The 24,357-nt window shown below is 33.6% G+C and overlaps 2 protein-coding genes across 6 annotated transcripts; both read right to left on the minus strand.

The window, feature by feature from the left end:
- Positions 1 to 446: 446 nt before the first annotated feature.
- Positions 447 to 10,760, minus strand: LOC101205184 (imidazole glycerol phosphate synthase hisHF, chloroplastic). 5 transcript variants are annotated; one of them, XR_004218230.1, is made up of 20 exons: positions 10,460 to 10,742; positions 10,258 to 10,340; positions 9,830 to 9,924; positions 9,590 to 9,693; positions 8,956 to 9,125; positions 8,698 to 8,812; positions 8,360 to 8,415; positions 8,218 to 8,256; positions 7,904 to 8,002; positions 6,942 to 7,004; positions 6,762 to 6,824; positions 6,577 to 6,659; positions 6,332 to 6,440; positions 6,194 to 6,247; positions 5,449 to 5,536; positions 5,128 to 5,165; positions 4,711 to 4,816; positions 3,417 to 3,497; positions 3,205 to 3,335; positions 1,841 to 3,099 (listed from the first exon to the last, which is right to left on the minus strand). XR_004218230.1 is itself a non-coding variant. In XM_011660681.2 (19 exons), the coding sequence occupies exons 1-19, from the start codon at positions 10,647 to 10,649 to the stop codon at positions 758 to 760; spliced, it is 1,782 nt and encodes a 593-aa protein (XP_011658983.1). In that variant the 5' UTR covers positions 10,650 to 10,760; the 3' UTR covers positions 447 to 757. The 5 variants fall into 5 exon arrangements, 2 of the variants coding, with proteins under 2 accessions (XP_011658983.1, XP_011658984.1); XM_011660681.2 differs by lacking the exons at positions 1,841 to 3,099; positions 3,205 to 3,335; positions 3,417 to 3,497 and adding exons at positions 447 to 817; positions 1,197 to 1,363 and having other exon boundaries at positions 10,460 to 10,760; XR_004218231.1 differs by having other exon boundaries at positions 3,214 to 3,497.
- Positions 10,761 to 22,703: 11,943 nt separating this feature from the next.
- Positions 22,704 to 24,323, minus strand: LOC101205426 (mitogen-activated protein kinase kinase kinase 18). The gene has a single exon (XM_011661438.2). The coding sequence runs from the start codon at positions 24,216 to 24,218 to the stop codon at positions 22,749 to 22,751; it is 1,470 nt and encodes a 489-aa protein (XP_011659740.2). The 5' UTR covers positions 24,219 to 24,323; the 3' UTR covers positions 22,704 to 22,748.
- Positions 24,324 to 24,357: the final 34 nt, after the last annotated feature.

Consider the following 24,357-nt stretch of genomic DNA (forward strand, 5'->3'; position numbering starts at 1 on the left):
AGAATGTAGTGAATCTCTAACATTTGTTATTGTATAGTATGTGTAACTCTGGATCCTTTCTATCTCCAACTTCTTTAGCCTTGTGTTATCTTTATAAGACTCCTAAACCAGTGTTGTTCCTATCCACTCTTTACATAAAAATAATTAAGTTATTAACAATTGGACATAGACAAGAAATAAACTGTACGAAAATGGACTTATTTTAGTTCAATTGTCAAAATATATGCTAAATTAAAAGGTTTGTAATTTGAAGGAAAATTATTGTAGAACTGTTTATGTATTAAAAAATATATCCAAATTCTAAAAGCATACTACTCAGAACTATATTAGTGTGTATTTGTATTATCATTGATGAATTTGAAAATTTATATATTTCACAAATCAGTTCATTTTGAAACCAACTCTAATTCAAATCATAACCGTCTCATTGACTTTCACTTGCGAAGTTTAATGGAACGATGTCATTTTTATTATAAAAATAAAATAAAATTGTGAGAAAGTTCTAATTTTGGACATCGTCGAACTAAATATCTCCAAATAAAAACAAAACCAGGCAGTGAAAGGGTCTCCATTGAACAATTCAATACATTAGAAAACTTAAGGTGTAAATAAAGGCAACTAAAATCGATTGGTACAAAATCAGAAGCTCTAATTTTTAGAATTGTTTAAAAAAAGGCAAATAAAGAAACATTGTAAACTGACTTTTCAGCACTCTGCTGGGTGGAGAGCTTTTCTTAAAAGATTGAAATTTGTCTCATTAGATTCTGACTTCTATGCCTTCCTTCAACAAATGCTCTTTTACGGACTGAATAGGCACCTGCGCATACACAACATTTCAAACCCCAACACTATAAGATATTATTAACATATATAAATATAAGCAACTATACGATAATAAATAAACACAGTTCCATACCATTAAAATTATTAAAAGCGTATTTGAGAGATTTTTGAGAAAGAAAGACTGAAAATGACAAAAGTGACTTAAATCATTTTGAAATTAAAAGAAAAGAAAAGAAAAAAAAAAAAAAAACAAGCATGCCATTAGACAAGGAAGTTTAGGGAGCGAACTATGATTTTCGTAGTAGAAACCACTTGGATATTATATAGAGGTAGATTTGAATTAGACCTTATTAGGAGAGGTTTCTTCCAACATAAAAAAATGTAAGAAACATAGTAATTAGAAATAGAAGTACCTCGTTGCGATGAAAAATGCCAGCAGCAAGGGCAGCAGACGCATTGGTTTTGTTAAACACATCAGAGAAATGGTGAGGAGATCCAGCACCACTGCTCGCAATAACGGGGATGCTCACACTATCTGATATCAACTTTACCAGATCTGTATCAAATCCTTTTCCTTGACCTGTAATACATTACTCACAAACTATATGATCATTTATAATAATGAAGTGCATGTTTCTCAAACAATTCAGAAATTATCTATCTCTGTCTGTCCCTATGGCATCGATCAGTAGCTTTGATATCTCCGCAAAAAGAAAAAAAAAAGGAAAGAAAAAGGAAATGTAAAGTATGAAATGATTACAAAAGCCCTTATTTAAGAGGATAAGGAGAAATATAAAAAGCTCTTACATTGATGTAGAAAGATTGTAATTACCGTGAATGAATCACACCACAAAGAAGCTAATTAGGTGATAAGCTCTAAAATTGTTGAAATTAGATTAGTGCTTTTATGGGAAAATCTGAGTGTTCTCTTCTTTCCAAATGCTCCAAAGAAAAGCTCTGATGAAAATTTGTCAAAGGATTTTATTGTTCATCTGAATGGCCAAGTGTTTCTATGAAAATTTTTCAAGTGATCCAAGTGTGTTCTCTAGTGAGGATGTAAGAAGAAAGGAGAGTCTATCTTTCGCAAAAGGGTCTAACAACTTCATCCAAAAGGCAGCAACAAAATAAAAGAGGAATCTTGATTTAGATAAAATGGAGCATGAAATGGCTCATTTCTGTTTATCAGGTTAAAGATGATGGACCTCGTTTTTGCTGAAACAGATGATGGGTGGTCGATAGATTGAGTCTACTGAGAGAAATCTTCAACCGTATTGAAATTTTTTGGTGACCCAAATGATTGAATTGAGTTGGGGTTGACTAATTTTGACTTATTGATGGATCAAACGGCTGTTAAGGTTGCAACAAATCAGGAGAGTTCAAAATCGCAGTTCAACTAAAATGATCTCAATTAACTGCGTGGAAAACTTATTCAATTTTGTAGTCGAAAGGCGGGCGATTCTAAATTGTTGGCTTGAGTTTCTAGCTGTTGGTCTGTTCTCAACACTGCTGAATACACCATGGGTGTTTCTGGAAAATGGCTCAAGCGTTAGTTGGTTCAAAGAAGTCCGAAAAATCTCAGTCATCAGAACATGATGAAAATGCGAGGACAGTCACGAACAAGTTTTGGAATCGGAGAAAACACTCAGTGGATATTGATGCTGATAAACTTCAGCATGAGTTTACTTCAAATTTTACCCCATTTGTTGAGTCCAATGCTCTTTCAGAGCCAGAAGCTGCTTCCATTCCTTCTGATCCATTCAAACTTATGATGCATTACATAGTCAACAGATTGATACAGAGGAACAGGCTGCTATACACATCCAAACAATGTTTCGAGGATTTCTGGCTAGAAGAGCTCTCCGAGCTCGCAAAGGATTGGTTAGACTTCAAGCTCTTGTCAGGGGTCATGCTGTCAGAAAACAAGCTGCTATAACTTTATGGTGTATGCAAGCTTTAGTGAGAGTACAGGCTAGTGTTCGAGCAAGGCATGTACATGTTGCATTGGAAAGTGAAACTGCACAACAAAAACTTCAACAGCAACTTGAAAACCAGGCTTGAGTTCTAGAAATTGAAGAAGGTTGGTGCGACAGTGTCTGATCTGTTGAAGACATTCAAGCAAAATTATTGAAAAGGCAGGAGGCTGCAGCTAAGCGTGAGAGAGCCATGGCATATGCTCTGGCTCATTAGTGGCAAGCAGGATTGAGACAGCAGGCTGCCCTCTCTCAGTTTGAACCAGATAAAAGCAGCTGGGGTTGGAACTGGTTGGAAAGATGGATGGCTGTTCATCCGTGGGAAATCCCCTTTCTTGATATCAATCTGAGAGATGGAGTGATAATTCGTGAGAATGGATCATCTGAGGGCAAAAGTAACACTAAGTCTCATTTAAAAACTACTGGCAAGAAGACAAACTTAGTAACTGACCAATCAAACCTCTCAAGCCAAAAAACTGCTGCCTCGCTCTGATGGATGTGGTTCATCATCCTCCACTAAGTCAGCTGGCACTGTAGAAATGTCCAGTGCACAGGTTCAAAAGCTCAAGCACAAACTGGCACCTGAGAGGCCATTTGAAGACGTCAAACCAAAAGTGGATACTGGTTTAAAATCACATAGCCATCCGAAAGAGAGATCCACACCATTCGTAAAAAGTGCAAAGAAGCGATTAGCCTTGTCTAATAATGATCCCGGTAGTCAAAACCAAACGGTGAGAAATTCCACTGGCAAAGCAACAATGACGAAGTCAATCAACGATAAACCCAAGTCAATTTCCAGATCAAGCGACACAAAATCTGAAAAACCTAAATCACATAATTGATGTATAAACTATTCTAGATGATGAGGAAAATGCTTCGAGGATGTGCTGCAGGATCATGCGTAAATATGGCAATGCCATGTTGTGATCAGGTCCGTCACTAGCAAATTTATATTCCCTTTTAAAATGGAGCATGAACGTGAATATTAGAGCTACAGTCATGCAAGAAAATAGCCAGCTGTGATCATTCTTCCTTGATAGCTAAAAAGGAGAAAGGCTAATTAGCCATTCCTTCAAGAAGGAAAAGGACATCCAATGGTCCTTCGTGATCGAAGCCTACCTATGGCTCATATGGCTTGACTGCAACAAATGCATTTTCGACGACAATGTGATAGAGTTCTCTATCTTTTTAAATATCTTCTATATACTTCTTAATGTAAATTCACTCCATTGCTTTCTCATTACAGTTGTACTTCTCTTAATACACCGTGAAGCTGCTTTATGGACAGGAGTTTTTTCCCCTAAGATATTGAATTTCTGCAGTTGTGTCGTTCCTTCTTCTAGTCAACATCAAACAATTAAGGAAATCTGACCATTTGAATGGGCTTATCTTCTAATTATGGAAGTCATGATGCCAAACTTTGAATCCATGAGACTTCACGCATTAGCATTCAGAGCAACTGTCAATAGGGACAGTGTTATATCTCTATTAACAGCATCAAGAGTAGAAAGTCAATAGCCTCCACACCGAAGAAGAAAATTTTATTCAATGTCCCCACCTCCAGTTTTGAGAAAATTAAAACAATTGACAGAGTTCAAAGATGTCCCAACCTTGATTTCAATCCTCGCAGGTTCACTGGTGGTTCATTTTGCTTAGAAATGTTTGGAACAGTGGGAGAGAGAGTAATACTGTGTGAAAATGGGAGCTTATGCATTTCAAACTTTTTACGCCTGATCCATACATACAGGTTCTATAACTACGACCGAATAGAGGTCAGGCCTCTAACTTCCTCACTGGACAGTCCTTGAGGGATTTCTATCCACCCAACCCCTGTAGTTCTTGAAACATGTAGGAAGTTTTTCATTGTACCAAACACGAAGGAAAAGGCTAATATGATATTTCCATGCTTAGAGAAAGTGATTATAAAACTTCTATTGGAAGAAATTGTCATCCTTACCATCACAATCTATGCAGTTCAGCAGAATTTCTCCAGCTCCAAGCTCCTCCACTGCTTTTGCTAGCTCATAAGCTCCAATAGGTCGACCTTCTCGACCTCCATTAACCTATTGAGAAAACATGCAAGTTTGGTTCAAATAATAATTAGAAATAGTAAAAAAAAGAAATCTGATCCAACCCCAAACATAAAGAACTTTTTGTACTATTTCTATGTGTTTACTTTAGATTTTTGTAACATGAGTCAAATTCATTGTGATTTAATTTAAGTTGGTTTAAAAATAATAATTTTGAATTAAATTGGCAACATCTAATTCATTATTATAACTAGGAGTATATTAATGGCAGTTTGTTGAAAAGAAACTTAGGTTGAGACCAATTTATAGCAGAATAAATGAGTGAGCGAAGGAATGGTACTTACTGTACACTGGTACCATGCATACTCCTCTCCATTCGGACCTGAAATGAACAAAAGTTCATGTGTATAAGTTCAACCTCTGTCAGCCAAAAATTTCTTATTGGGCGGTGGGATAGAACCCTCAAACATACACCCATATTAGACAAGTAGATCTATTTATAAACACTAGCTTAATTGTTCCTATGCATATCAAACTGCACAGTCATCAAGAGAGCAAGAAACACTGCAACGGCAGGACTCACGCAGTCACGGTTAATGTACGCCTATAACCCACAACGGGGGGCGAGGGATTTTGAGGAAACAATAGAAATGAAGCCTTTTTACCTGGGTTTGTTACTCGTATGACTTTAAACTCCACGTCATTGGAACTTTTAAGGTACACTCTACGAGGATCAATACTTACTACAACAGCCTACAATATAGAATTTGGAAAACGACAGATTGGAATTATTTTTATTTATAAGAACAATTATTAAACATCAATGTTAACACTAAATTAATAAACAGTTTCATATTATATGATCATTTTCAGCAAGTTGTTCAACGAGACAACGACAAATTGTAGATGTGGTCAATTGAACAATGACAGTTTTAAGAAAGAAGAGAGGAAAAGTGTACGGGTAATTCATTACATATTCCCATCACCAGAAGCATGAAGAACATGACATCATCCAAATAAAAAGAGAAGGAAAAGAAAAGGTCAATTACACAGTTTGGATAGAACAGACATAGTATCAAAGCATTGAAGTTAACCAGCTGAAAATAATTCTGTAGTATTGGATGTGAGATAATCGTACAATACTGTATGTGTATTGCATCTTGGTATCTGATAAAATTTTCTTGCTTTTAAATTTAAAGCCAATTGCTGGTAATAGCAACCCTGCTAATGATGACCCTTATCTAGTTACGAAAGTGGAAAAATAAAAAGTTACTAGAAAATCCAAGTTACAATGAACAGCACAGACACTGCAGTATAAACAAGTCCTCTGGAATCTGGACCTCATAATACAATACCAGGATTAAATACATGAATGATGAGAACTATGGTTGTGCAATCGATATTAGTCACCTGGTTTCCATAAACCTTAGAAATCTGCTCCAAGCTGCTATTTCCTGTCTTTACCTGGATAGCAAACAGTTCAAGAAGGATAAGTGGAACAACCATGCACACAAGCCAAATAAAAAAAACAATTGATATAGCACTTACACCAGTCCTTAAATATTCTTCGGCAGCATAAACTGCATCACTTCCAATAGATATTTTATCAGCTCCAGATCTAAAATATTCTGAAGCAACTTCCAAGCTAGAATAGTGTCTGAAAAGGATTTGCATAACAAATCGTTCGTGAAGTAGATCAAAACAGCATAGCTGCATAACATACTCGATACTACCTGTAAAGTTGAACCAAGTATTTGAAAACAATAAGTACCCAAGTAATATACAGAGCACACCTGCCATTTGCATCCTTAAAATCTCTAATCCCACCCCCAACAGTCAATGGCACAAAAACATTTTCTGATGTGTATCTCAGCACCTATGAAGGGTAACAAAGAGAATTTATATTAGACAGAGAACTGGAACGGAAGTATAAACGATATTGTTACAGTGGAAAATAACTGCAACTGATTTAACAAACCTGCAACATTGGCAAGTCGCCAAGAGGGAAGTCACGAAAACCAGTTATATTCAAAAAACTGACCTGCATTTGACATCATCATAAAGGCATCAAGAAGATGAAAAGCTGAACAACGTCACTTTTAAAATAATAACCGCCAGAAGGATGAAAGTTTTTAGGAGAAAAAGGTAGTGGACATACCTCATCAGCACCATCCTTGTAGTACTGTCCAGCAAGCTCCACTGGCTTGCCAAGGTTCCTCACCTAAACATAATATAATAGAATCATTTCCATAATTCCTTGCAAGTTAAAGAAGGATCATTACACCAATCAGCCCCTTAGAGTCATTAAAGTTGTCATTTTAACCACAGGAACTAAAATATACTACTGGTTTAAGCTTTTTTCAAAAAGGAAAAATGATTCTATATTCAAATTTATTGTTAACGAAATAAGAAAAATAACAATTAAATTTAATTTACTAGGGAATTATCACATAAATGGTAAAATCAGTACATAGAAAAAGCTGCCACAAATTGCAACTTGTAAGATGACCTGATATTTAGCTGGTATTACCATTTTCTTTGAAATAAAAATCAAGATCTTTTGTTAGAATGAAGAGAAATACAAGGCAAAACATTACTCATTGATGAAATGAAATTACACAAAAAATTGATGTAAATCCCATCTAAATGATGATACAAAAACTTCTCCTATTGGATATAAGAGATGTTAAAGAGCCATTGCTGAAAATAGATCTATGCTACAACTTTACACTAATATTCAACCAAGAAGATAACTTGCTCAATGAAAGCCATGACATAAAAAGACCCAGTGCAATTAAATCCCACCTGTGATCATTCTAAGATGCGATTAACGCCCATAAGGACATGCTGAACTGTAAATGTTCCATACCTCAAAAGATCCTCTTTCAATCTTTAAAGACCACAACTATACCAAAATATGCTGAAGAGAGCATGCTTAAAACTTCCTGTGACTTTAAAAATTAAACACACTTGCAGATGGGACCATTGTTCCAAAAAAAAAATCTAAAAATAACTTCTTTTTTTTACAATTGTGACTATTCAAACCAACTTAAACATATACCTCAGCTCTAATTACCAACCGAATGAAAATGATTAATGTAGATTAAGAAACTAGTATACCTCATTCTCTTCTGTCTGCTCCCTCACATCATATTGGTCCCCTTTGGTAACAACAAGATCCCCTTGGTCATTTGCTCGCACATCAAGACAAGCAATTACCTAAGAAAATTAAAAGAATTTGGTGACGTTTTCCTCCACATTTATAGAGGACAATAGGACTCACATAAAACCAGAAGTCATATAAGGAAATCAAGAGCTTTCTGCTACGACTATTACTCGTTGCAGAATCTGCCCCTGGGATAAGAATATAAAAATGAAAAAAATGTATATATACTAAATTCATTGAATTATGTTGTTGATGCTAGGATCGTTACCCTTTTTGCAAGCCTTGATGCCTTTCCCTCAGTAGGTTTCTGTCTTAAATGAACATTTTAAATCGTTAGTTGATCGGAAAGAAAAATAACATAAGTTGATAGTTGATACAATGTTCACATCCAAGAATGAAAGTTAACATACCTTGGTGATGGTTGACTTTGGAAACAAGAATCTTCTTAGGACAGACAGACCTACATCTGATAATTATACATATATGCCATTAACCATCAAAATGTAGACAACAATATTGAAATTTTACTATACAAAGAATAATGATAGGTCCAAAGAGCACACAGAGATTGGAATAAACCAACCTTGAACCTTTAATCTTACACAGTGAAACTCAACTGCAACCTTAATTTTCTTCTTTTTTCTGTTGTTTGTGTGCACATGTGTGTGTGTGAGTGGGGGAAGGGGGGTTAGAAGATATGTTTTTATGGCATACATTTCTGAATAATTCAGAAATCTGCATATCTTACCTCCACTTTTTTCTGGGTGGAATTGAACTGCATGAACGTTTCCCCTTCTAACTGAAGCTATAAATTTGTCACCATAGCTGCAAGTAGAAGAAATCCAGTCCTTGTTCTTATCTGACTGCAATATGAGAACAGAACTAGGTTATCCTTACCCATATACAAAATGTTGAGAGAAAAGGAAAATCTAAGATCATGTAGAAAAAGAATTATTTCCAACGAGACAGCATCCAAAGAAGTATTTCCAAAACGACAGTATCTTACTGGCATAGCACGGTAAGAGTGAACAAAATAGACATGGCGGTTAGAAATTTCATCCAATATCTCAGAGTCTTCTGAGATTTCCAAAGCATTCCACCCAATATGGGGTACCCTAAAACCATTGGAAGAGTCAAAACGCCCAACCACACCCGGTATTAAGCCAAGACCTTTTACTGAAACACATAAAAAGAGTAATTTAGTAGTCAGTATTAAGAAAAAACCCTTCCAGAGAGTGGTTTGCATGTGTTTCTTTGGTAAAATGCCCTCGTTATTAGGTTACGGGAACTTTGAAAGAATTGGAATAGAAGGACGAGTAATATGTCAAGGGATTTTGAAGTTTCTTGACTGAATCATTTATGTTACTTTTTTTAATAAGGTTTTAATCATTTATGTTACTTCAAATTGGTGCAGCCTCTCAAAAGTGTTCAAAGATTATTCCTCCACTCTCATGGTAATTGAAGCACTTTTCGGTAAACTCCCATGGTCATCTCTCTTAATTGAAGTACTTTTTGGTAAACTCCCATTGCCATCTCTCTTCTTTGTAACCTCTAATCCTCTTCAATGAAATGTTTACTGCCTCAATTCAGAAAGAGACAACGAATACAAGAAGAAACACATGAAAACATCAGTTTCAAACCTGGTCCATTTTCCTCACTTGACTCAAAGAGTAGTTGAAGCCCAAGACAAATGCCTAAAAATGGGCGATCATTCTCAATATAAGTGCACAGTGCTTCAGCCATGCTGCAAAACATCACACATCATCCAGACATTAAGTACTGCTTAACGCTTTAGATTGGCACCATTCAACCCATTACTTAGGCTAAAAGACTTGTGAACACAGGTGCATTAAAAATAAAAAAGGCGAAGAATTAGGTACCCTTTACTGTTTAGCACATCCATGGCCGGAGCAAAAGCCCCAACTCCAGGAAATATTAACCGTTTTGCATTTAGAATGTCTTCTGGAGTTTGTACCTAAAAATCATCTTTCATAAGTCAAGTTTTTGCCGGATGGTTACCCAAAAGAAGGAAAAACCGTTATAAGAAATCGTATGAGGCATAGTAACTACACAATGGCTAAACTAGGAATTACAACACTGAAATACATAATCAACGTAAGGTTGTCAAAAAATCATAAATCTTGGTCAAACGGTAAAAAGCATTCATCAATCCTTCAAATCACTACTACTCTAAGATAACAAGAACAATCATAGCAAGTTCAATCATAGCTCTCTCAATGTTCTATTACAGCGCGAAATCCATACAAAGCCAAAAGGCAGAAAACAGGACATGAAAAAAGAATCTCACATCTTTGATTTCAAAGCCAAGGTAACGAATTGCATTCCTCACACTACGAACATTACCAGCACCGTAATCCAGCAAAGTTACAACTAGAATAAAAGCACAACCAAATTACGAAAAAGAGCATTCAAAATGAGCAGCAAATTCATTAGCGCAGAGAGAGAGAGAGAGAGAGAGAGAGAAAGAGAGAGAGAAAGAGAGAGAGTACCTGAGTCACTACCAAATGAGGCACGAACTGCGAACTTACCGGAGGATTTGACTTTGAGATTATGAGTTTTGTAACGATTATTGCGAAGACAAATGAGAGAGCTGGAATGGGACAACGATGAAAGTGATCGAAATACAAACTGAGAAGAAGAAGAAGAAGAAACAGCAATAGAGAACGGCGACGCTTCCATCACAATCTGTGAAAGTACAGTGCCGGCGGGAACTCTAGCGAGGAAGTGTGGACGGAGAATGGGCAATTGCTGGATGAAGAAAGCGGCGTTCTACTGAAATGGCGAAGCAACTCTTTGGGGTTGATTAACATTAACAAACAAAATTAGTTCATAATTAAATTCTAAACAAAATTTTGTTAACTTTTTTTTTTTTAATTTTATAAAATAAAAGTTTCTAATGTTTATGTCAATTTTAAAATAAAACCGGAAAAAAAGTTTTTTTGACCGAAGAAAAAAGAGGTTCTAAGGAGAGATTAATTTACATTATTTTATTTAGGTACAAGGTAATAGTTAAATTTTAAGACGAATATAACTTCCATTTAAACTTTAAACTAAAAATTAGATTAATTTAAAATTTTAATTTTACAATTATATCAATTTAAATTTTAAATTAATAGTTATATCAACTTAAATCCTAAATTTTTATAAACATATCAAATAAATTCTCGAACTTACATAAATATGTTCATTTAAATATAACCTTCATAAGTGTATTAAAATAAAAGATGAGCTAATTGACGTGCTTATGGTTAAATTGACATATGTCTAAATTGATACAATTTTAGCTAGAAAGTGTAAATTCATATTTTTTTTTTTTATATTTTATTAATCTATTCCCTTCGGATATTAAAAAGTTGTACTATAATTCTTTTATTAGAGGAATAATTATAAATAGTGAGGAATAAGATTCGCTAATTTATTTTATATTATTAATTTATGATAAATTTGATCTCCCCATTTGTCCAATCTTTACCAATTTAACTCGATACTAATAGTAACAATGATTTTACCCCAACAAAATCAAAAAGTCCTTCTTTAAAAAGAAGGGTCCAGGTTTCATAAGACTCCTTTACGCGAGCATCGTGGGGAGGGGGAAAGCAAAGAACTAAAAAGAAAGGGGGAAAGCAAAGAACTAAAAAGAAAGATCCACGTGGGGAGTGCAAGTCATTCATTCTAAAAAGAAAGATCCAAATGCGCAATGAAATATGCGTGGGGGAGTGCAAGTCATTCATTCTAAAAAGAAAGATCCAAATGCGCAATGAAATATGCGTGGGGAGTGCAAGTCATTCATTCTAAAAAGAAAGATCCAAATGTGCAATGAAATATGCGTGGAGTGCAAGTCATTCATTCTATTAAAGACTTCTGCAGACGTTAGGCTCAATGCAATATGAGTTGCGAAGCGTAAAGTTTGAACCTTGAATCATTTATCAGATGTGGAAACTCATCCCAGGAAATCCATAAATCAGCCAATTTGCCTTGGAAAAGATAGGGGAAGTAATTCAGCCACCTGAAACTGCAATTTCTGAATACCTGTCCTAGCCCTAATTCAGCCACTTGAAACTGCAATTTCTGAATACCTGTCCTAGCCCCCTGAGCCAACTCTGATCCTCGAGCGGCTTCTAACCTCTAGCAGAATATTGCACCTTCTTTTCCTTCTCGGGCCTATGCTCTATCCTACTACATACAATAAGTCAGAGTCGACTAGGTTCAAAGAATTTTGAGCTCCGGCCTCTCGTGAGAGATGGAATTCCATGATAGGCTTTTACCTTGTGAGGCGGTCGTCGAGCTTGCAATATCTTTTTCAAATAGAAGAACTCACTTCTTCGCACCTCTCGACAGCTTATCGCACCTTCTTTTCTCGTGGCTTTGTTCTCCTTCTTTTCTCGGTAAGAAGCGGGGATCCCCATTTCAAGTTCAAGGTAAAGCGGACGAACTCGCCATGAAAAGAAGTACTCTTTCTTTTCTGACAGAAAGAAGAAAGAATGGGAAATAAGTGTCAATGCTTGTACAAGTAAATTAATAAGCTCTTCCCATGGAAATCAAGAACAAGAGCGCTTCAACTTCAACCGCCTCAGCTATATTAGTTCCATTAATCAGTCCTTCGGACCTGTCTTATTACCTCGTACTCTGGTCGTCTAACCTGCCTCTGGAGCAAGAACTACTCTTTCAGAAAGTATCGGACCTCCTTCTTTTCTTTTTGCCTCCATAGAATAGAAAAAGAGTGAGCCACTACGCGGAAGGAAAGGAAGCATGCACTATAAAGTATGCCCTTCCTTTTCATATTTTTTCTTCTCCAATTTTTTTTTTTTATTTCCAACAAAAAATCGTAAAATATTGATTCTAACAAATAACAAATATAAAAGAAATTGAAAAAAAAAATGGTTTGGATGGTGGTAGACGATTGTTTAGACTTAGGTAGCTAAATATAAACAATATGTCTACGAAAGAATCTCGTAAAACATCGTTGCCAAATCTAAATGATATTTTTAAAAAAATCTCCAAATTTAAACAATTATATACTAAATATATTGCCCGCGACTGATCAATGTATCCGCCAATCGTGTGATGAATGAGAGACTTTTTGTATTTTCCATTATTGGTATGGATTTTTTTCGTTTTCGAAATTATTCTTTAAATATTTTGTCGCTTTGTTATTTTTAAAAAAAAAAACCAAAAAACTATATATTATTTTATTAAATAACAATTAATTCTATTTATTGTATTTAATTTGATATAACTAATTTAACCACTTTTTTCTTATTGGAATAGTAAGTCTAAATAAAGAGGAGGGTTAATTTTCGTAAATATAACAAACTGATTTGATAACAAAATAAAATAACTCATCAAACTCGCTATTTTTTAAATACTCAATTTTGCCCTTCATTTTCATCCTTTTTTTTTCTCTTCCTCATAATTTGTGCGTATTTGATGGATGTGGATTTGGAAATCCAAATCCTCAAATCCAAACAATCGATCGTTTTTCAAATATAAACGATAATATACCAAAAAATATTGAAAAAAAATCGTTTGAGATTTAGGTAGCCAAATTTAAACCATTCAAATCTAAATGATATTTCCAAATATAAATAAATCGTGTACCAAAAAAAATTGTTGGGATTTGAATCTAAATGATCATTTTCAAATATATTACACGGCACATTTTTTGTATTTTTCATTGGAGGCATGTGGACTTTACTTTTCGTTTTGAAATTGTTCTATAACGTGTAAATATTTGTTAGGTTTGTGATATTTTTAAAAAAACCTTCAAATAAATGTTGTTCAATTTGGTTGTTAGGTGGTTTGTTTAGAGTGAAGTTGGATATTGGCAATTTAATTTAAAATTAATTTGTATAAAACAAACTCAAAATTAAAAAAAAATTATGAATTTGGCTCATGCTATAGAAAAACTATAATAAAAATATGTATAAGAAACATTTATTTTATTATCTCAATGTAAGGTTACAAATTAGGGTTCAAAATTACCACATCTATATGTCTATGGTCTATTTCTTATAATAATAAATACCATCATGTCAATTTAATTACAAAATTAGGAGAATAATTGTCAACTAAAAATTACTATTTTAAAATCAACTGAAATTAAATAATAACGAATTTGACTAGTGTTTAAAAATTTAAAATAAAGAAATACTAAAAAAAAAAAAAAGGTTCTTTGCATTATTTTATTTAAGTTTTATTAATTCTTTAATACATTTGGTTTTATATTAAAAAAATACAATCTATCAATGCTTTCTCATAAGTCATCGGGATATCAAATATAAATAGAGAATATAGTTAAACTTTATGTTAAACTCAAAAAGGAAAGAAAAAACTTTATTTATTGATTGTGTTAAGGAAGTCCCTTAACAAGTTCATAAACAAGTCCATTTTTGCTCTTCTTCTCGAGATAACGGTAGAAATAGCAAAATTGAAGTTAGGGCCTAAAATAGCCACAAAAAAAAAAAAAAAAAACAATGGAAATAATAAAATTATCAAATTCAAGGCGCACCCATTTATTTAATTATATTAATCCCAACTATATCCCTCGTTATAGGATAATTTGGAGATTTAAAGTACAATATATTTTAATGGATCCAAAATGGGGTAGAATGTCACGTGTTTGAGAAAATGGTATATTTTATCAACAATCTTCGACTTTAGTAAATTCTAATTAAATCTGAAATTTTGTTTCTAGATGAGATTGCAACAACTTTTCCTATAATAGTGGCAAATATATATTCTAGATTCTCGATTTGTTATATCATAAATCATTTATTAATAATTTCGGTAATTTATAATTAAATAATACATAGTATATATTTTAATAATAATTTGGAATTATATTGTTAAGTAAATACATAAGATTGCTATTTATTTTTTAATTTTTAATTTTAGAATGTATATTTTGATGTTAGGTATATCCCTTTTCAAAAAAACAAATAGAAGTATATATTGAAATGTATATGCATTATTTTAAATTTTATTATTTAAAATTATATGTTATTTATATCTATCTTTAAAAAAATATTCCTAAAATATCTATTTTTTTTGGGTAATATTTTGAAATATCATTATTCATGTTATTTGCTTTTATTATTCTAAATATTGTTTTTTAGGGTGTTATCAAGCATCAATTTCACTAAATATCATGAACTTAAATGAACGAAAGAAGAATGAGAAAAACAAACTTTTTTTTTTTTGCAGAGGACGAAACTGAAATCGTTTTGATAAAGAAGCTCCTCTGTAAGAAGAAAAACTTGAATACTTCGCATCCCCAATATCCATGCGACCAATGTGATGCGAAGTATTCAGGAACATGTGACCAAAGTGAGCTCACACATATTTTGTTACTTTCACGGTGACAACTCGAGCACCATATTCACATCCTCAATATACATGCTCCTATGTGCACATAGAGCCACCCTCCATGGGTTAATCTAGGCATGAAGTCATAATCCCAACCCATATCCTCACTTAGGCTCAGGTTCTCAGAACTTTATGGGGAGGGAAGGTCATTCGTACCAAGGAAGAAGAAGAAGAACTATTTTGGAAAATTTTGAGAAGTAGCACACTTTTGGTTTTACATTTCAAAAGCAGCAAACTTTCACTTTTAATTTTGTTTTTCTGGGTCAATTTTCGTCAATCTCGTCAACGAGATTCTTCACAAATTTTAAAAACTTGTTTCAACTTAATTTCTGGGTCCATCTCAATCAAGATCAGCATCGAGATTATGTGTTTTTGTTTTAAATTTCAAAATAAAGGGTATTCTCAAATTATCAAAATACCTTGAAAGCCCAAATGTTAAATATTCTCACAAAATCCTAAACTTTGTCCTCATTTCAACCGACACTAAACGAGTTTGCTTCTAAAATCAATGAAACTGTTCTGATTATTGCTCCTCGAAATTCAAGAAGTCATCCTTGAATTTAAATATCTGGAGGTGAATTATTTTGAACGATTCCATAGTTTAGGGTTTAGTTTTTAGTTTATGTTATAGTGGTTGTCTATGAAATCTAAGGCGGATGAGAAAAATTGTAGTTGGCTTTCTGTTGAAGTTGAATGTAGAACTAAATTTTAAGTTAATGTATGTGATTTTGTTTGATAAATCTCGACAATTTCATCAATCTGAAACTGTGACTATGAGGAATCTTAGTCGAGATCGATGAAATTTCTTTGAGATTCATCGATGGAGTCCTGAGATTTGTTGTGTTTCACATGTATTTTGTGGGGTAATCTCAGGGTTGATTTCATCCGAGATTGGTTTGAGATACATCACAAAAGACATGTAAAACCCTTATCTCGTGGCATCTTGATGCAATGTTGCCTGAGTTCAATTGACAATTTATGTTGTTCTTGGCTGCGATTGCCTCAAGATTGTTTCGAGTTTTAGGACATGTTACTGATTGTGCTTTGTTACATGTGTTTTCTATTTTGCAGATGCCTTTTGCAGATGCCTCTTGTCGCCAAGATCGACTCTAAAGATTTCTTTTTGCCCAACATGACAGGCTGTTCGCACTTAGCGAAGACCATGTCAAACATAAAAAAATAAGCTAACACCTAGGCAAATACACACGTTTAGAAAAATCATATTCGATCATTTTCTGGATGTTAATCTGGTGTTTAATGGACCTCCTTGCCACTACATCCTATTGAAAGAGGTGGATGATAAACGGGACGATGTAATCAATTTTAAATTACTCAGTCAATAGGTCTCCTTTGGGTAGGAGAATTTTGATACTAACACGAGGTTGAGGTTTAGGCCGAGATGTCCCGTTTAGTTTGAAGAGGATAAAGCCCTAAGATTGAGACGATTGTACTTGAGCGATAGGTTCAATATGAATGGCAGAGTTGTACTAAGAGTACTCGATCCTTAATTTTGAGAGGGACGAGGATGCTGTGAAGATGTCACTATTTTACTTCATCGAATTAGCCATAAGGAGGAGGAAAAGGAGGCAACACATGGAATAGACCATGTTAGATCTCAAAGACGACTTGGAGAGCTTCGTGAACTATGACTAGGATGAATTAATATGGTCAAGACCCTGAGTAGCTTGAAAGGGGCATTGAGGGAAAATGTTGCCTTGTAAAGAAGCTCCCAAACAAGAAGTCCCCGGAGTCCTTAGCCTATATGGTTTTACCTTTGCCTTTCAGGTCAGTAACTCAATTCTATGCTTTATGTTTTTTTTATAGTAGCATCATATGTTTTGTGCTTATTATTCTTTTGCTAACATTGTTGTTGCATTTTTAGGTTTGGGCGTACGAGATAGTGTCATTCATAATTGGGCAAGTAGCCAATAGAGCTTTGCACTTCCACCTTCACATTAGGGTTTAGGGTTTAATAACTAAAATCTCGAGATATTAGGAAGAGGTTATGAATAAGCATTAGATACATTATTAACATGTTAAAATTAATTACAGACTCGTAAGTACATAACACAGATTAATTACACTAGAGAGACTTCTGATAAGAATGCAAATATTGAAATAATTACCGTCCGCAAAAGTGGGTATTTTGGTATTTTATAAAATATCATACACATGTCACACGTGCATTTGAGATATTAGGAAGAGGTTATGATATGTGTTGGATACGTTATTAACACATTAAAATTAATTACTGACTCATAAGTACATACATAGATTAATTACACCGAAGAGACTTTTGATAAGAGCGCAAATATTGAAATAATTACCATATGTGAAAGCGAGTGTTTAGGTATTTTATAAAATACCATGCACATCCACACGCACATTTTACCAAAAATCTAAAAAGAAAATCGAGTTTGCCATTTAGTAAATGAGCCCGGAAAAGAATGCTAAATCTCTAATTACTCGAGTTACGTATTCAAGTAGCACTATTTAAAAGAAGCTAGAATAAGAGTTGGATTCCAAAATTTGGGTAGGTTGTAGAGACAATTAGGAGTAGAGAACAAAGCCCAAGAAAAGATTCCAAAATTTAGGACAAGAAAATGAAGCCCAAGTAAATGAAGCCCAAGAAAATGTGATTTTGAAATGAACCACACAGCCCCCATCCTTTAAATATTTCATCCCTTCCTTTCATGCCAAAATAAATCAACCTATTTAAAATATAGAATACTATCTATAAATATATAAGAATACTAGACGGTAAATTGATGTTATATAAGGAAACTCAAAGTAAACTTTATCATCATCATTTTAGCGGATTATCATTCTACTTCACTTTCACTTTATCAACTCATATGCTAGCTAGTGTCTCCAGTTTTGGATATCCTGTGATTCATTGAGATGTTTTTTTTTCTTTCTCCTAATTCTTTCTTATTCCTTTTTTGCGAGTGTTTGGTGATTCATTATGAGAATATTTATCAGCAATTTCGTAAAGTTTATTTTATACATGTGTTGTACTTATTTTATTTTTCTAGTTTATTTTATTTTGTCGTTAATGTTAACACTAATATATTAGTTTTACTTTTCTTTTATTATACTCAATATCGTTCTTTTGGTATGTTTCAAGATTTCAATTTGAAAAAAAATAAGTAAAGAGTGCGGAGTTGAAAGTGGATGCGAGAGATTTAAGTTTTGGAGAAAAAATAACAAAATTAGTTTTTAATTTGAGTTTATTTGATTCATGTGTGTTGATTATGTTTCTCTATAGGCATAAAAGATTTATAGAATAAATTAATAGCATTTCCCGATTATTTTCAACTTAATTAATACAATGAATAATCTTGTTCCTAATTATCCAAATATATAGAAGCCACATCATCATTTCATTAGCTAACAACGATTAACAACGACTAAAACAAGCTTTTAAGACCAAAATAGAAATTTAACGGATTAAAAAAATATATTCCTTTTAAAACTCTGGTAGATATCTTAAAAAGAAAAAAAAACTGAGAAAGTGTTATTTTTTTCAATTAATTGAGGTCAAACAACGACAATTCAGTTTTCATACTTGGAATAAATCTGATTCTTTTCTCAAATCCATATTTTAAATAATCTTTTTACCAATCTACCAAATAATTTACGCACACAAAAAAAAAATACCATTTATTAAAATTCATGAACTAATTTGGCACTTTTACAATAGTTAAAAACTGAAAAAGACATATATTTTTGTTAGAGACATTTTCAAATATAAAAGCTAAAAAATTGAGTTTTGAAATAGGAAGAGGTGCAAATTATTATTATTTTGAAAGGGCAAAGACTTCCACTTTGGTCGGTTGAGGATGTATTAATCTTTTCACCTTTCATCCATTCTCTTCCAATACACATTTAAATAAATACAAATTATATGACTTTATATATTATAATTAAATCAATCATCATTGTTTCTTAAATTGAATTGAGTTTAATTAATGATGAAAAGACATTTGGCCTTTAAGGGATTGTGTTTAAGAAAACCTAGGAGGTAGGGGTTGACATTGTACATTGTCAATTAATTTCAAAATTAAAATAGATGAACCCCACACATCACTCTTCTTTCTAATCCTCTTCTTAAGTCACCCAATAAAATACACCACAATGGTTCAAACTATTTATGTCATTGGTTCATACAATTCAACAATAAACTACAATTAAATTCATTGACTTTACAAAATGGCATCTTTTATATATAAATTATATCTACTTTTGGGAGCAGCCTAAACATCTAATTCACTCCACTACAATGTCAACACAACAATAATAATAATTTTCATGTAATCAAATTAAATTAAAATTTGTAGCATGCCAAACTACAGTTAAAATCTACCAATATTAAGTTACAAGAATTCACAATTGATTGGCATAAAGATGGTAACTAGGGGATGGATGCATGTTTGACAACTTTAATTGTAATTTATATGGACACAAAATGTGACCATCCAATTCCAATTATTGAGAATTTGAAAAGTTGATTTTGTAATGGATCATCAATAGGTTAACATTTAGTACAATATTTCCATATTCTCTTTTACAAATTAATATGCAAAGGTCTGCCAAGTTAGTTTTGGGGTCAAATCAAATGCCAATATTGACATTATTGACAATGACATTCAAATGCCTCTACGTGTGATTAAAGTGTTCTTTGACATTTTTTTTTCTTATATATAAAGTATAAATTTCTGATTTATTTATTTTTTATTTTTAGTATTATGTATTTGAATTGACTTGAAAAAAGTACCTTTTTTAAAAAAAGAAATTTATTCAAATACTTCCTAAAAAAGTATTGTTGTTTAAAATAAAAATAGTTATGTGTCTATCGTCTCTTTCTCAAAAGATGTTCTTATATACAAGTTTTGTAGTGGTGGTCAGAGTTAACTGGTGATGGTGAAGGTGATCATCATAAGTGGTGATTGCCTAAAATGGTTGTCGATGGTGGTGGTGACCACACAGTTGTTTATAACACTGTTTACTATATAAGATTGACTATTTGATTTATTGATAACCTATGTAGCTTAATCTTAATCATGAGCTAATTCTAAAGTCTCGATCACATAGGATTATCCTTGTATCTTACATAGGTGAGAGCAGCTCATTGGTGATGGTCCAAAAGGCCTTTAATTTCAGGGGTAATACTAGGTGGATAGCGGGGACATAGAGTGCAAGACAAAAATTCACTTCGATCAGTTATAGGGTTAATAGATAGGTTATTCCCTTAAGCACTTAATCCATATCTTGAATATGAGGCCCCGCATGCCCCTCATTATCCTGAGAAGAATTCGGTTTATAGGTTTGGACCTTAAACCAATTGTTCATTAGAGAATCTGTGGGACTTAAGGAACAAGATGTAATCTCAGGAGTAAAACGATATTATTTTGACCCAGCTGAGATTACGAACAACTTGTGAAAGATTAACTTACTAATCATGGTTATATCATATGGACATAAATATATCTATATAGTGAGGGGAGTGCAACTATGAGACTTTAGGAATGACTTGTTTCTTAACGAATGTTGATTAGCTCGGTCTAAAAGAGTTTTAGCCAATTAATCTCGAACCCTTGGAGCTCATGGTCTATAAGTCTATTAGTTTCTCTTGGTAGCTCATATGAAATAAAACTTAGAATAGTATGTTGGATTAGCTTGAGTTAGGAAAAGAGAGAAAAACTAACAAGGATATGTAATATAGTGGTCAATTATTAATTAAGAGATAGAGCTTTAATGTTTAAATGTGATTTGAATATTAAGAATATGAATATTCGAAGCTCGAAAATGATGAAAATTGTCAAAGTTGTAAAAAGTAAAAGGATTAACTTTTGACTTTGAATGGTCAAATTTGAACCGATTTTATATTCAAATGTGATTTGAATTTTAGAAAAATGAATATGGATTCTGCTCGGAATGTCGAAATTAGTCCAGACAAATAAATGTTGACTTTTAGTTTGAAAAGTCAAAATAGTGAAAAGATCATTTTGCCCTTTGACTAAAGTTTAGAGGGAAAATCCAACATTGTATTAGATAATCTCACTAACTCCTAGTGTGAGCTATATAGGTGCATGAGATGTGAATATCGTCCACAAAAACCCACCGATGATTAGTGGAATATGAGGTGTTGGACTTTCGTGGACTAATTACATAGATTAGGTTATTTAAGAGATGTTTTTCAAATGTTCAAAGACTTTTTTTGCTAATTGTTAGTTTTTTCACTTAAAAGATTCACCAAAGTTTCTCTCCCAAGTTCCCAACTCACAACCTTAAGTATAATCTTCACATTTTCATCTCAACCTCAAAACCTTAAGATAATTTGAAGTATCTTAAATGGCTCATTCGTTTAATATGGCATTCTTAAATATAAGTTTAGGGTTTATAATTGAACACTTTTCTTTTATAGTAGTGTAGTCTACAAGTATTAGTTTCTTCAACACCATAACTATTTGTAAATAGAATTAAAAATATTTATTCTTTAAATTTTTAAAGTGGTGTTTGATTTCTATTTTCTGTCCAATTTGGTTATTATGTGGACGTGACAATGCACAAAGCACCCAAAAAATAGTCTAAAGATTCATATATCATTGATTGTTAATTTAAAAGAAAAAAGCTTCCTATTTGGAGATTGTTAATTATCTACCTTCATATTATTGTGCAAAACGTGTATCTAGAAGTGACATTGGTCAAGTATAGGCTGCCACAACAATGCTCACATAAAAGGTTAAATAGAAAATTTAGTCTCCATGATTTGGATAAAAAAAATAGTTTAATCCTTATGATTTATAGTTTCGATTTAATCCCTATAACTTGATAACTTTTCTAAAGAATCCCTAGAATAGAGACGGTTGAAGAGGATTTTATCAAACCAATGAGACCATATCTATAAAGTTTTATCAGCCCCACTAAATCTAACCTTTAAATTCCAAGATGCTCAATTCTAGTTTTTTTCCCATTTTTGTAGAAAAAGGAAGGTGTTATTTTATGACTATTCGAGGAACCAACTAGAAGTTTTGGTGGAGTGAATTATTATACAACTCATTTCATGTTTGGAGCTCCAAATATAACAGCGTTGTTTACAATTATTGATAGTATACAATTGAATATATAATAAATACTATTTAAAATTTTCGTTGATTTAATATTAATTATTTTTGGCTCATCATTTTTTTCTCTTTGTAAGAGTACTTGCTATTTCTTACCTAGACTAAAATAGTTAGAATTTATGAGAGAGAAAAAAAGAATAAAATTCAACCATAATGATTTTTTCATGGTGTCAAGTGGGGAAGAGTTGAATATAAATTCCAAGTAGTTGGTTGTCATCAATCATTCCATGCCAATAGAGAATGAAGAAATTCAGGTAGTCTTACTTTTTAATCCTTTCAATTTTCACTAACAACAAAAATGTGATACTAAAATAGTTAAATTGAATCTGTTTATCAATACAATGGATAGATAGAACTCTATTAGTGCAAAACGATATGGAAAATTTTGGAATGACATTCTGACCAAACCATAATTGTTGAACAAGGCAAAGAGGCATGTCAAATTTGGAAAAAGAAACAAAAGAAGAAGATGAAGATCATGAGGAAATAGGAGATGAATTTGGATTAGTGTAAAAGAAAAATAGTTTTCAACAGTTTCCAACATAAAATCACTCTTTAATTCCATTTGTAATCCTCCTTTCCTACTGTTCACAACACTAAAATCATCATCAACTAAACAGAACAATACAGAATTTTCTTCAATTTCCGAGTTCAAATTTTCATCTTCTTCTTCAACTGTAGCACAAAAATCTATGCTCACAGATCCATTTCCATGGCTTCCACCGCCGACCCCATTGTTTCTGATCAAAACCCAGTCTCCATCATCCCATTCCAATTCCAAATCGCAAGAGAAATTATCAGCCAACCTTCTAATCCTCTCAGCTGGACAATCCACCAAAGAAGCTTGTTGAGTCACCTTCCATGGAGTCTCCAAATCTTCCATTGAATCCCAAAACCTCTGATCCAAAACACAGCTCGGAGAAGAAGAATTCACCATTTTCATCCTCGACCCTTCAATTTCCGATTCAGAATCAAGTTCTTGAAGAAACGGATGCTCGAGAAGCCGTTTCACACTCCATCTTTCTTTCGAGTCTTTTATCAAACACTTGGCGACAAAATCCCTCGCAATTTCCGACAACCACCGCGGAATCTCTGGTAACTCGCCGGAAAATCCAATCCGATACAACGCCGAAACCGGATCCTCTATTTCCGGCCATGGATGATCCCCAGTAGCCATTTCAATGACTGTACATCCAAAAGCCCAAACATCGGCCGGAAATCCCTGTTCTTCACCTCTTGCAACTTCCGGCGCCATGAACGCCGGCGAACCAGAAAAAGCCCCAACTCCATTACCGGAAATTCCATCCACAAATTTCGCACAACCTAGATCGGCAATTTTCAAATCCCCATCACTCAGTAACAGATTCCGGCTCTTGATATCGCAATGTGCCAATCCATTAGCATGAAGGTAGTCCAATCCTTTGAGAATCTGCCGCGAAAACACTCGGATCATCGATTCCTCAATTCGACCGCCGTTGCTCTGAATCGCGTCCCACAGAGTCCCCTCCGGCAAATACTCCATGAAGAGATTGAACACCGGGGGATTGAAGGGTTGGGTTTCAACGTCGAAACCTAGGGACTTAATTAGGTATGGGGAGCTCAAATTGGAGAGAAGAGCGTGTTCCTTCTGCAACAGAGCCGATGATGCAAAGTCGGTGGATTTGACGGCGAATTGTTGGCCGGATGAGTTGATTGTAGCCATATAGACGGTGGCGGAGGAGCCGCGGCCGACGGGGGGGCCTCTGGTCCAGTCCATGAATGATGAGAAAGAAGAAGAAATGAATTTGTGGAGAAGAGAGGAAGGTATCGTGAATTTATATAGACAATGCAACGCTGTCGTTTTCAGTGGTAATGAAAGAGCGTCTTCGAATCTTTAACAATTCTTTCCACACAAT

The sequence above is a fragment of the Cucumis sativus genome, chromosome 7 (genome assembly GCF_000004075.3).
Source record: "Cucumis sativus cultivar 9930 chromosome 7, Cucumber_9930_V3, whole genome shotgun sequence".
Classification (NCBI taxonomy): Eukaryota; Viridiplantae; Streptophyta; class Magnoliopsida; order Cucurbitales; family Cucurbitaceae; genus Cucumis; species Cucumis sativus.

Excerpts from the sequence above, each read along its gene's own strand:
- LOC101205184 (XM_011660681.2), bottom strand. The coding sequence starts at position 10,649 with ATGGAAGCGTCGCCGTTCTCTATTGCTGTTTCTTCTTCTTCTTCTTCT. Across the intron at positions 8,257-8,359 it reads CAAAGTCAACCATCACCAAG|AAACCTACTGAGGGAAAGGC; the intron begins GTATGTTAACTT and ends CATTTAAGACAG. Across the intron at positions 5,166-5,448 it reads CATACGAGTAACAAACCCAG|GTCCGAATGGAGAGGAGTAT; the intron begins GTAAAAAGGCTT and ends TGTTCATTTCAG.
- LOC101205426 (XM_011661438.2), bottom strand. The coding sequence starts at position 24,218 with ATGGACTGGACCAGAGGCCCCCCCGTCGGCCGCGGCTCCTCCGCCACC.